Consider the following 14,419-nt stretch of genomic DNA (forward strand, 5'->3'; position numbering starts at 1 on the left):
ATAACTTTATTTATTCTTAAGTAATATATTGTAGGTGTGATGTAAGAATTAAATAAATCAATGAACAAATGTGAAATTCTCTATTAGCACTACTACCTGGCACAAAGAGATGCACAAACGTTTACAGGTAACGTGAATGAGAGAAGTTGGAACAGGTGTGTGTGTGTGTGTGTGTGTACATACGTTACACAGGTGGTGAAGATTGTGAGCAACTACAAAAAAACATGTTCACCCTTAACAAATCAGCTGCTATTACCAGCTCTGGCCTATTGTTGCTAAACAGACCTGCAAGCCCAGTATTATAAGATCTTCTAATTTTTTCAAGAGAAACAAGATATACACATTTTTATTTTAAATCTCCTGATCTTTATTTTCTAAATACTATGTGAGCCAAACAAAACACTGGATTGTGTCCCGAGTTTATGATTTAGAGGCTGTCTAAATTCTCTGCATACAGTTGTCCCTGCATGCACTGAAGAAACAGGCATTTCTATTTCTGCTGGAATGACAGAATAGCTAGCTTGCTCAACATGCCATTAAAAATAACAAACACGGGATAAAATATTTTAAATCTTTATAAATTAATCAATAGCATGAAAGAAAATAAGTTATGATCAAGGCCAAAACTAAGTTTAAAAAATGAGAAAAGTATGCACAGGAAAGAAACCAGCTTTCATTCACCTCCAGGGCATTTTGTCAAACCCTGTGATTTTCAGCTTACAATTTCAAAGCCTCCTGGGGCCCAAGGTACAAGAGACAAAGTCCAGGTGTTACCCTGGTGCAAGGGAAACTGCTTCTTACCCTGAGCACTGAGTGCTGATGAAGCGATGGGGGACCAGGATAGCATGCAACAGTATCTTCCCTGATATTCACAAAAATAAGCTACCCCTCACTTAAGACTTTGGTTTAGAATTTTGTTTAGGGTAGTTCTGATTGGTAGTGTCCCCTACCCAACCATGATAAATTAATCTGCCAACCATAATAGAAGCAAATTCGAATGCTCTCTGAGAAATCTGCCTTTGATCTCAGCACGGAAGAAGTCCCACAGATAAGGCTCCAAAATTAATCAATTCACAATCAAAAATCACAAAACTTGGAAACAAGTCACTCAGAATAAGATACAAATGAAAGATCAGTTGGAAGAATCAAAATCTCAAAGACTTCAGGTATGGGAATTACTAGATAATTTTCTCTACTTCTTTACTTCATGGGTGATTTACCCACTCCTGTATTTCAATTGCCTGTATACAGATAAACTTTAAATCTGTATCGGGGGAAGGTGTCAATCTCCTGATCTCTAAACATAAATATCTAACATTCCCTCCTAAAAATCCCAAATTTACCATGTCCAAAACTGAATTCATTATCTTTCTTTAATATATTTCCTAACTTGATAAAATAGCTTTCAGGTTTCTAGCCTAACTCCTTTCATTTCCTTTGTTAGAGTAACACACTTCTTTCCAACTCTTGATTTCTATGAGGAAAAACTTCACTCAACACTCCCGGGCTCTTAGCCCACTCCTCACCAAAGAGGTAAGTACCCCAGTTAGAGGGGAGAAGATAACTCCAGAAGTCTACATCCAGGACTCTGTACAGCAATAATCTGGGTGCACCTAACAATCTAGACATCGGGTGGACTGTCCCATGGTCTAGACCGGGTTCCGTTAGAGGGAAACGAGAGAATGTAGAGTTAGCCTATTTGGCTTTTAAACCTAAACCATACTCTACAATATTCCATAATATCATCCTTATCAGAAACAAAGGTAATTACTCCAAAAGTTACCCAGCAATTCTACTTCTATATACATGTATGTATATATGTATATAAATGTGTGTGTGTTAATTCTATAGGGAATACATATATACACATGTATATGTGTATATGTGTACATATGTGTGTACATCCCTAAGAGAATGTAAACATACATTCACAAAAAAACTTCCAGACGATGTTCATAGCACCATTATTCATAATAGCAAAAAAGTAGAAATAAACCAAATATCAATCAACTGATAAATGGATAAAGAAACTGTGGCTTTATCTACACAATATCTGTAATATACAATGGAACACTCACTCACTATTCAGCCATAAAAAGGAATGAAGTACTGTTACATGCTACGACACTGATGAACCTTGACAGCCTTAGGCTAAGTGAAAGAAGTCATACACAAAAGGCTACATACATATTGTATGATTCCATTTATACAGAATATTCAGTACAGGCAAATACCAGAAATGGAAAGTAGATTAGTGGTTGCTAGGAGTTGAGGGAAGGTGAATAGGGATGGGAGAGGAGTGGGTGCTAACAGGTTTCTTTTGGACATGATGAAAATGTTCTGAAATTAGATAGTGCTGCCTACTGCACAACCTTGTGAATAAAAACCTTTAGTGTAAAACCACCAAACTGCGCCCTTTAAAATAGTGAAATCCTATGGTATGTGAATTTTTATCTCAATGAAAAACTAAGTTACCAACAGTAATATTTCGTTTTTCATCTGCTGATTCTCGTTTTATTACTCAGTCAATTCAGAATTCAGGCAAGGGAAAAGGAACTTATATATTGAGTCCCGCAAATATCAACACCTTTAGGACCCCCAATTAGTTACCATTTACTACCAACTCTGGTTCCTAGATGTCATTCTAATCTGCTGTAGTCTCAATGCCTTAGTTTCCATTTTCTTCACTTTAACCCACAATACATTACTGCTCCTAAACGGTATCCTGAACTAAAAGAACAAACTTACACCAGTATTCTCCCCGCCCAGGCAAATGACCAGCAATATGGAAATCTCACAAGAAAAGGCTAAGGTTCACAGTGTAGTCAGGAAAATTTCAAAGTGTCCTATAAATTACAAGCTCACATCTCTGGAGCCAACTATAATTGAACAATTATATTAACTCTTTCAGTTACATCCATAATTTATACAGTTTAAATTGGTGCCCAAAGCACATAGTAGCTTTTTCTCCTAATCCTTTGAAAACCAACATGTGAGAATGTTGAATGACACAACCAGAATATAAGTAGTAAAACCAGTCATTGATGGGCATGCTCCAACAGAAGCTAATGTGTTATATCTCATCAACAACAGAATATGGAATTCCTTTTAATATATGCAGTCTTCAAGTGTATACTAAACTGAGTTACACACTATCACATATAGGAAGCAGACATTTAACAAACTAACAGGTGTATAATAATGCATTATTTGGGAGTAGGAGGTGAAATGGGACTAAGTATTTTATAAAGCTCCCAAGCAATGTTCAAGCCCTTCTCTCTCCTACCCACACAGATATAATGCTTTATAGTTTACAAAGAACTTAAAGAGTATTCATGACTCTGAAAGAAGGCTGAGATTAGAATCCCAGTTGTGACCATGGGTATATTGTTAATTTATCTAAGGCTTAATTCCCTCCTCTACACAAATGAGAATTCATGCCTGTTACTGTGACAGTAACTTGAATGAAATCACCAGCATAACACCAGAAAAAATAATTAAAAGTCTGTTGAAAGATCTCCTAGGGTAAGGGAAATAAAGGAAAAGATAAACAAATGGGACTACATCAAATTAATGGTTTCTTTAGCTGAGCAGCTTTTTATCAAAATGAAAAGGGAACCAACTATATAGTAGAACATAGTTGCCAATGATATCTTGGACAAGGGGTCGATCTCCAAAATACATAAAAAACTCATATGACTCAACAATCCAGGAAGACAAACAATCCAATTAAAAAATAGGCAAAGAATCTGAATAGACACTTCTCTAAGGAGGACATACACATGGCCCATAGACACATGAAAAAATGCTCACCATCACTAGCCATCAGAGAGATGCAAATTAAAACCACAATGAGATCACCTCACATCTGTCAGAATGGCTGTCATTAATAAATCAACAAACAACAAGTGCTGGTGAGAATGTGGAGAAAAGGGAACCCTAGTGCACTGTTGTTGGGAATGCAGACTGGTGCAGCCACTGTGGAAAACAGTATGGAATTTCCTCAAAAAATTAAAAATGGAACTACCTGTGGACCCAGCGATTCCACTGCTGGGAATATACCCTAAGAATTCCGAAACACCAACTCAAAAGAACCCATGCACCCCTATGTTCATGGAAGCACCAATCACTGAATGAGTGGGTAAAAAAACTGTGGTACATTTACACAATGGAATATTACGCAGGAGAAAGAACTCCTACATTTTGAGACAGCATGGATGGAACTGGAGAATAGTACGCTAAGTGAAATCAGCCAGTCTGTGAAAGATAAATACCATATGATCTCACTTATAAGAGGAATCTAATGAAAAAATAAACTAACAAGCAAAATAGAACCAGCAGCTTGAAAACATGGAACAGACTGACAGTGGACAAGGGGAGTGGGAAGGGCGGTAATAGTGGAAAGAAGGGGAAGGGACTAGTCAAAGAACATGTATGAATAACCCATGGGAGCAGGGGTAGGGGGTGGGGGAGCTGAGTGGAGGGCAAAGGGGGAAAAAATGGGACAACTGAAATAGAATAAAAATAAAAAATAATAATAAAACCAAAGCTTGCTGAAAGTAAATGCTACAGCACTAGAGGTCAAGAGTATTCCATCTTTTTTAAGTTCTGAACTCAGCCCTATCTTTCAAAAGACTTAAAAGTATACAATTCACTAGCATCCATGAAAGACTAACCCCTCTAATTCAGGTTACTTGACTGCGCATTGTGAACTGTTATAGCCACAGGTAAACCTTAAAGCAGTCATGGAAATAACCTGTGTCTTAATCAGCCTGAACAGGAGAAATCCAACAGAGGAAGGAGTAAAGGGAATAGAATCCTGCTGAATGAGTAGCAATCAGCTGTTCATCTCAGCTTCACTAGTGAAGTTTGAAAGCAGGTGAAGTCTGAAAGTAGAAGGAGACACAGGACTAAGTAGAGATAAAGAGGACTGACTGCTAATGAGTGTGGGGTTTTTTCAAAGAAAGAAAATGTTCTAAAATTAAGAGTACAGTTAGGGTTATACAACCCTACGAATATACTAAAAACATTGAATTTTATACTTTAAATAGATGAATTGTACATTATGTATCTCAGTAAAGCTGTTTATTTATTTAAGAACGAGTTTAGAACCATCACACACAAATGTTCTCATTCTGTTAAGTTCCTGCTTCTTCCCTCGCCAGTGTCAGAGGAGCCATCCCATCTCTCAAACTGGAACAGGAAGGGGAGAGTAAAGTAATGACTTCTGTTTTCAAATCTATACCCCTTTGAACCATTAGTGGTTCAGGAAAAGTTTGTTTTCTGGTTGGCTCCACTATTTCCAAACCATACTGTCTATTAATTAAACATGTTTAATGAAGATACATTTATAGTTCATTAAAAAAAGTTACATAAACCTGTATACACCCTGAAAACATTCTACAGGAAACCACTCTACCACTGCCTACAAATCAACTACTTAGGCTATACCCCTCTCCTCCTAAAACAGGACCAGGGCCAGGACTTCTCATTCTCTAATAACGGAAGATGAAAAGACAAAAAAAAAAAAAAAAAAAGCAAACATGCCAACCAACAATCAATTTTAAGAGTATTTTAAAGTGTCGGGAATGTAAGTCTAAACAACTGCCTCTTTACCCTCCACAGTTTAGAACTGGTGTCAATAAAACAGGTGGTAAATGTGGGGGAGGGGAGATTCTTGGCCAAACATCACAGAGCTATAACTTCTTCTAAACCCCAAACCTTACTTCCTGCAATTTATGTAAACAGATCACAGGCCACTCTCTTCAAACCAAATCATAACCCAAGCAAATAACACTCAATTCTATTTCTGGGCCTGTCATTAACTCACTTCGACAATCCTGAAGCTTCAGTCTCTCTACTTTGCTCTACAACTTAACCACAATTTCTGGTCCCAAAAAATCAAATTATCTGGACTGATAGAAAACTTTTTCCCAATTTGTAGATTTATTTTTATGGAAAAATCTAACAAAGGTATATGAAATTAAATCACATTATATTTAAATCAGCATTATTAAATATACATAAAATATGAAAATTTCAAAAGACTAGTCAGTAGAAAAATGTTGAGCTCGTCCACTTTAAACTTTTAAAGGTGTTCATGCAACAGAAAGAATAAGCTTTCAGAGGGCTGAAGGGTTTTGAGACTTTAAATTTAAGCTCAGTTATATTTAGAAAACCACCTCTCTGTATCCTGTATCTTTATCTTGGGCATTTGATTCATGTGCTTTGCCTGGTGTAATTTAAAGCAAGAGATCCTACCACATCGCTGCAAAGTAAAGTGAACATATATGACTGTCAGAGGAATGACATGCTGTACTGCAAAGGAAAAGATGGGAGGCTACAGTCTCCACTGCTAGTATTATTTAACAAAATAAAATTACGTGTCTGGTCCACAAAGTCAGTCTACAAACCACTGCCAACTCTGTAAGAATCATTTCTACCCTATTCCCAGAAATCCTGACTTAAGATTTTAGGGTGAAACCTAGGGAATCTATTAAGTAAAAGTATCTCAGGTGATTCTGATACACAACTTATTTGGGAACTACTGGTTTAGAAGAAGGATAGCAAAAGGTTTCCTAACACTTTGCCTATTATGCTGGATAGGTAGAGGCTGCCTGAAGTGCCTGAGAAGGTCATGTCTAAATACAACCAGCAATTAGTAGTTTGCACATGGTGATGGGGAAGTGGCAGCATGTGAACCATGTATCTGTCATCTGTATTTTAGATCAGGCTTTTTGAAAGGAGGCTTTTAGGTAAGAGAAGAGACCAAGACCTGGATTATTCACTTGTAACTGGCAGAAGCTCTGCCTGACACTGGGAAGGTAGTAGGCTGCAGAAATAGCCTATTGACATATATACCAGGACTCCCCAAAAGTACTTATTACGTTTCCATACATTATAAAAAAATAAGAAGAAGAAGACAAGATTTCTGCTCCCAAAATGTCCATAAAATAGAAAATTTTTCATCTTGAGAAATGAAAATTCTACATTAAAAAAAAGGATGTTTGTGCCTTGAGAAGTTCAACTTTAAGTGAAGATGGGAGCTAGCGAGGGCATTGAGTAACAGGCCAAAAATAGTATAGTTTGCACTGATTCAAGAGGGTTCCTGATCAGGACACCTGATTACAGTAATGTATTACGAAGATTCCACTGCCAGCACTTTCTGAGGGGAGTGGGGGGTTGGAAGGCTATATAATAAAGCATGACCCATGGGAAGATAAATAATCTGCTTCACGTTGTTTCTATACGCGTCCGTCTCTGTCACTGGATCGCTTGCTCCTCTTGTGCCAGGTCCATGTTAAATTAACCTTTCTATCCCCCACAAGGCTCAGCACATTTTGTACATAAATATTCCAAAATGTTTACTGAAATGCTGTAAAGAAAGTAAATGTCTTATAGACATGTCAAAAGGAACAGTAAAAGAATTTGGTACAGAGACATGAAGAGTCAAAGGAGTGGATGGAGTGAAATTATGCCAAAAACTAAAGGTAGACTGTTTTTAGGTTGAAAGAAACAAGAAACATAACCAAATATAACATTTAGACTTTGTCTGGATATTGATTAAATCAAAAAATCACCTGTAAAGACATGTTTAACCCTTACCAGTGTGGCTCAGCTGATTCGAGTGTCATCCCATAAACCAAAAGGTTTCAAGTTTGATTCCTGGTCACGGCACATGCCTAGATTGCAGGTTTGGTCCCCATTCAGGGTGCTTCTTACAAGAGGCAACTGATTGATGTTTCTTTCTCTCTCTCTCTCTCCCTCCCTCCCCCTCTCTCTAAAATCAGTAAGTCTGTCCTCGGGTGAGGATAAAAACAGAAGATATGTTTAAACAATTGAGGACATTTTATTATAAAATGGATATTAGATGAAGTCTGGAAAACATTGTTAATTTTGTTAGATACAATGATGGCAGGTGACTACGTACAAATATGGCTATATTTTTTGGAGATGCATACTGAAGTTTGTGAGGGTGAAAAGACAAGGTCTGATTTTTAAATAAGCAAAAGACAGTTGAGACATATGTGGCAAATAGCTTAATAATGGTCAAATCTACTATGGGTATATGGCAATTCACTATATTTTATCTACTTCTGAGTATACTCAGCAATGCAATTGGGCTTTCATGTAAGTTGGTCAAATCCAGCACTGTACAATTAACTCTTTCTCCTTTCTTTCTCAGATTGCAGGAAGCTTAAGAATGACTAGTACTTCTGAGAAAACAGCCTAGACTCAATCAGAAGAAAACGGGCACTCATTTATTAGCTCTACTAATAGGAAATCCCTCTGAATCTACTCAAAGAACTTCTTGTAAATTAATATGAGAACCAAGAATATGAGCCAAGAAAGTGACTCAGCTGCTAAAAAGAAACAAAATACAATCTCAGGCTTCATTTGAGGAATAAGTACCCAGATCCAAGGAAGGTAACAGTCCCATGCACTCTTCACTGCTTAGTTCACAACGGGAGTATTGTGTTCTATTTGGGGCACCTCACTTTGAGAACACTTACGAGCTAGAATGCATGTAAGAAGGGATACCGGGCTAGTGAGGAGTTTAGAAATCAAATGGCAAGTGTAGAATGGCTGAAGAAACTGCGTGTGGTTAGCTTGGAGAAAACACTTCTTGGCTTCCATGTCACCTCTGTTAAGGATTTATCAAAGTGTTCAATATTCTAAAGTATTTGTGACTCTTCAAGAAGAGGATGTTCGGTATTTCCCAAATGTAACCATTTATTCATTCATTCAACAAATTTTACTGAGCCCCAATTATTTGCCAAACACTCCTCGAGGTGTTGAGGACACAACGAACATTTTTAATATCCTGAAGGATAGTTTGTGAAACAGCCAACCTGGGCCTCCTGCTACTCCCCTAACTTACTGTACATTGGGCTTCCTCACCGCTAGGTTTTTGATTATGCTCTTAGCCTAGAATGCCCGATCACTGATCTTAAACATTTCTCCTTCATGAAGCTTTCCTGATTATCATAAGCAAATACACTGTCTTTTCAACAAACCATGGCTCTTTCTCTGTATCAGTTCTTTGCGAAGAGCCTATGCCTCTTAATTACCTTTCTTTAATTTACCATTGTGAATTATCTCTCACAATGTCCAAGATGGTGTCTTGCATGTGTGGGTGCAAGAAGTATTTGCTGAATGAGTAATCACATTCAAGTATTTGAAGGGTTATCTTGTTAAAGAAGGCAAACTAGGTCTCTATGATTCCATAGAGAAGGATTAGGGAAAAGAGATGAATTTGAAGCAAATTTTCCCTCAGCAAACAGACTACTTACAGCTATCAATGCCTACAGTTGTTCTAAGAGTGGCCAAATGACTGGGTATCAAATGTTTTAATGGGCTATCTCACTGAGTAAAGGATTTAATGGGCTATCTCACTGGCCTGAGTAAAGGATTACCTCTTAAGATTCTAGGAACCACTATTTATCTCATTATATTAGACAGAAGGTAACTTTAATATATTTATATCAATACTAAAATTCTTAAAATTAAGCTTAAACACGAAACATTCTTTCACTTACAAGTATAATGATGCCTATTATGTGTCATGTGTAGTGCCAAGTATAGAGGATAAAAGACAAAAAAGACACTGTCTCCAACCTAGGAGAGTCTTAATAATGCTCCCAAAGCAAATCTGATATAAATCTGAGCTCACGGATTATCTACCTCAATAAAAAAATGTTCCTTAGATGAGTAAAGTCTTCAGATCAATGATTTTCAATATTTCGCAGTCAGAGAAGTAACTATGAAGCCATCAGCACCTCATAAAACCATCTATCCACACCACTAAATGTATTCAGTTGTTCAAACAAGTAAGCTAGTCAGTCTGCCTTCCTAGTTAAAAACTAGAAAACAGAAGATATCTCAGGACACCTCCATATGTCAGGAGTATCTCTGTGAGGTCTCTCCCAGACTAAAGACAGTGTCTTTGCTGGCAGGGACTCTGTCTTTCACTTGCGTCCCTAGCCTTTAGTACAATGCCCAGGACATAGCAGATGGTGAACAAATGAGTGAGAGAAATTAATGAGTCCTATGTCGGTGGATGAAAAAAGTAGCTTAAAGAAGCACTAACAGTTTGGTTTTTCTTATTAGAAACCTGCTAAGGAAATGGAAGCATGAGCAGATCCTAAGCCTACTTTCCATTATAAAGTAGTATGCTATTTTTGGGTTATTTATTGATAAGTAATTACTGTATGTAAATCTAAGGTCTTGGTTGCTTCCAGGGGACTAAAATTAATTTCTTGAATCTGCAGAGCTAAATGACTAAATTACAATGCATAGAAAAACCCAAAGCACTTAATACACCCACAACTCAACCCATAAGATTATAATCAAATAATTTATCAAGGTGATTTATTAACATAACTGCCTAGAAAGCAAAATACTTTGATGCACCAAGTGTTAAACTGCTCTTCAAAAGTGCTATCATTTATTTTTTCCAAATTCTCATTTGAACCATAAAAATCATACATGTTTATTTTTTTCTGACTATAAAAATGATGAATGCTCATTGCAGAAAATATAAACAGGTTCAAGAGAGACAATAAAGACTATCCACTGTGATATTTTCTTTCCCAGTCTTATTCTCTACATAGTTATGACTTCTTTATGTACTGTCATTCTTCCTACCCACAGAGCAAAAGACAATACCCTATGACAGTAACTCAAGCACCCTCAGCAGATTCATGTTCCAGGCACAATTTCTCAGTGTCTAAATTTTATAGGTTTATAGTTCTATAAAATAAAACCAATCTGCTATTTACTCATCCTTAAAAGTTTCCCTTCTGATTCCATCTCCTCCTCGCCTCTAGAATTCTGTAAAGAAAGCAAGCTCAAGTAAAAACACATCCGATGACTAGAAATGGACCCAAATTTAACAAGGAAATAAGTTGCTCCCAATAGTTGTATGTCCCTATGTCTGATATTATCACAAGACAAGGGCTGTTCCAAGTAACCCAGGTCCTTTGGGGTCCATAACATTTAATTTCTACCTCAAAAATCCAAAGTATGTTCCTCACAAAAAAATTGTGTTTTCTACTGAAGAGTACAAGACTAGAAACAGAATGCAGGATCTGGCTCCTGTCTCTGTTCTACTACTAAATGATTGTGTGGCACTAAGTCTTAGCTTGTATCTCATTCTCTCCATTTGTCTGTAGGGATATGACGTGCCCTACTTATATTAGAGGGCTACTGTGAGGCTCAAAAACACAACAGATCAGAGAAACTGCTTTTCAAAAAGTATTATTCAATGGTAAGGTGGAAATCTTTCCAAAACACACATGCCCTATAATAAACAATATGAAAACATGACTTCCCCTGATAGGCAAAGACATCACTTCTGCTGGTGATTACTACATATATAGGTGGGGGAAAAATACCATCAATACCTCCTTACACAGAGCAGACAGATAAAGCACGTCAGAGACATACAGACCCAAAAACAGTAGCAAAAACGGATGCCATATATTGTTTATCTCCTGACATGATGGTCTGCTCCATCTTCATCCAGAAGAGTAAATCTGCTCCTGACTATAGCGTATTTGGCTGTTGTTTCTGTAATAAATTTCCCAGAGTTCTACAGCCAAGCCACAGAAACTTTTAAATTATAATTAATAATTTCATAAACACTCAGGTAACCACCAGCCAAAAGCTAGGACCTTAACAGTAACACTTCTACCATAGTGGACTCATTTCCCAATCCCATCTTTCTCTAAGCAAACCGAATTTGAAATTAATATTAAGTTCTAACAGTCTTCTCTGTCATCCGCTCCTCTCACAAATCAATGTTCAACACACAGTAAGAAAGGCGAGGTCTTAACCCTAGGGAAAAAAGTTGATTCCAACTTCCAAGATCTTTAATAAGGTCACATCAGCATCATACCCTAGCAAACAATCAGAAAACCAATCTTATTTCCTTGATAACCTCTATACCACCGGGCAGGACTCTGTCTAGGAAGAATTCAGTCATAGCTTTCAGTTTTGTACTCCAGGTAAAATCTTAATTTTACTTAATTTTACTTAATTTTACTTAAGTCGATTTACTAAAGTATCCTTCACACACAGGGCCATCTTGGAATAATCATTTAATTAGTCAATGGAATCCATGACTCTCCGTACACATGATTTGAAGACAATGAAAAAATAGCCAAGACTATGAGTTCAATGTTTGTGTCCCCCAGAAAATTCATGTGTTGAAATCGTAACCCCCAAAGATGAGGGTACTAGGAGGTGGTCTTTGGGAGGGGCTTAGGTCATCGGGCAGAGCCTTCATGAATAGAATTAGTGTCTTACAAAATGAGGCTTCAGAGAGATCCCTTGTCCCTTCCACCACGCGAAGACACAGCAAGAATGTGCCAGCTATGAATCAGGAAGGAGGGCCTATGCAAAAAAACACGCTAGCACCTTGTTCTTTGACTTGCCAGCCTCCAGAACTGTAAGCAATAAATTTCTGTTGTTTATCATCTACCCAGCCTGTGGTATTTTGTTATAGTAGCCCAAAGGGACCAAGACAGTCCACATGCTGGGTTTCTAAAGACTCTGTCTAAAAACTCCCACCCATGTACTTTCCCCACCCCCAAGTTGTTAGCATTCGACTCAGAAGAGTTCTCTAAGACTCTTCTAACAGTTCCATTTATTAAATTGTGTAAGTTTAAGTCCATTATAAACTATTTTACCCACTGATGGTGGGAAATAAATCAAACAGCATAGTGTAATTAAATTAGGTCTGATTATGCCAAATGAAATCGCTCTCAATTTCTGGTAATATTCTTAGAGCAATCAGAGTGGTTTAGTAATTATTAGAAACTAGGCTTACCATGGACATGGACAAGAAGGTGGGGATTGACTGTGGGAGCAGGGAGGGTGGGCGGGCAGGGCAGGGGACAGCAATGGGGGAAAAAAAATGGGACAACTGTAATTGAACAATAAAATAAAATTTTAAAAAATGAAAAATCCAAAAAATAAAAATGAAAGTAAGACCCTTCCAACCCCCTCCAAAAAAGAAACTAAACTTATTAATGGTGTCAAAGAATTCTTACTGAATACGGTCCTAATTATCCTATCGATACATACATAATTATCCTGTATTTTATTTTGTTACAGTACTAAAGTTTAAAACTATACGTGACTCTCAGGGTTTTTTTGTCTCAATTCTACAGAAAATAACCACTTCGAAAGACATTGCATTCTCAGGTTATCAACTGATATGTCAAGCAGAATAGCAACTGAAGGTACCTTACTACGAGAGGTTACTTAAAGTAAGTAGAATGCCATTGTTATAAAGACAAATACAACATCTGGTTCCATATAACAAAGCTATTTCCATATCCCAACAGATGGCCCACAGTAATAATGCTTTGCTGATCTGGTTATAACAAATTCTATTAAATCCAAAATCCTGTATAGCAGATGCCTCTTCCAATTTCAGTATAAGTCAGTCTCTTTAACCAAAACATAGTGTTTTGGTTCTTGTTATTTGTGCACTAAAATCTAGTTATGTCAATTAAGATGATCAAATTTTTTGAGAGTTGTTATAAAATGCCACTGTGGTGTTTTCTGAGCTTTGGGGTAGAGAAAGTAAACAGTAACTCCATCTAGGACTGAAAGGCTAACTGTTCAAAATGGAAAACAAAAATTCACAGTTAAAGGAAGGCTGAGGAGAGGTAAAGCAAGTTTCAGCAGTCTCAAGCCAAGGTTTCTGAATAGTAGCAATGTGGAAAGCTATGTGACTAACAAAGCCAACAGTGAGGAGCACCAAAAAATACTGCAATTTGAGCTGAGAGGCTATTAGCAGAGATGAACAAAAAATATACCTGACTGCCTAAACGACATGTACACTGTATAGTGTTGGGTTCCTATTTAAAAGAAATGTGGATGCAATGTCAACTTAATTTTGTTGTTTGCTTCCCAACTGTATTCAAAATCCAATCTTCATATTCCAGTCACAACTTTATTTGAAATATTACCCTCTATTAATCCATAACATAGTAAACAATACAGTGCAGTAATTAACAGCCACTGAGTTCTGAAAACAGACTGCAAGGGTTCAAATTCTGGCTCTTTCCATTCCTAGCTATATACCCTTAGGCAAGTTAAACTTAACCACTCTGTATAATAAATGTAAAGTACTTAGAACATTTTTGGCCCATAGTAACCTCAGAAAATGTTAGCTATTATTATTATCACTACCATTATCATTATCACATTAATCCCCACTAAATTTTTGGGGGGTGAAAAAGGCAAAAATATTAAACAAGTGATAGAATCAGGTTAAAAAAAAAAAACTCTTCATTTTAAGTCCCGAAGATTAAACATTAAAAATCACCGATTCCCTAACAGAATTTCCCAGCCCCTCGAATTCTCCAGGAATTCACATGGGGATCCTTTAAGTTTTAATAGCCTA

The 14,419-nt window shown here is 37.0% G+C and overlaps 1 protein-coding gene across 7 annotated transcripts in view; it reads right to left on the reverse strand.

The window, feature by feature from the left end:
* The window catches only part of FOXJ3 (forkhead box J3), a 106,215-nt gene that overhangs the window by 86,683 nt on the left and 5,113 nt on the right, over positions 1–14,419 (reverse strand). Inside the window, exon 1 of one of the 7 annotated variants that reach the window (XM_024554656.4) lies at positions 802–1,021. The exons of 5 other annotated variants lie outside the window; for them this stretch is intronic. In XM_024554656.4, the coding sequence (XP_024410424.2) occupies positions 802–847 (46 nt within the window). In that variant the 5' untranslated portion in view covers positions 848–1,021. Of the gene's footprint in view, positions 1–801; positions 1,022–14,419 lie in introns of those variants that run through there. One more of the 7 variants, XM_024554654.4, reaches the window with a different exon arrangement.

Source organism: Desmodus rotundus, chromosome 3 (genome assembly GCF_022682495.2).
Source record: "Desmodus rotundus isolate HL8 chromosome 3, HLdesRot8A.1, whole genome shotgun sequence".
NCBI lineage: Eukaryota > Metazoa > Chordata > Mammalia > Chiroptera > Phyllostomidae > Desmodus > Desmodus rotundus.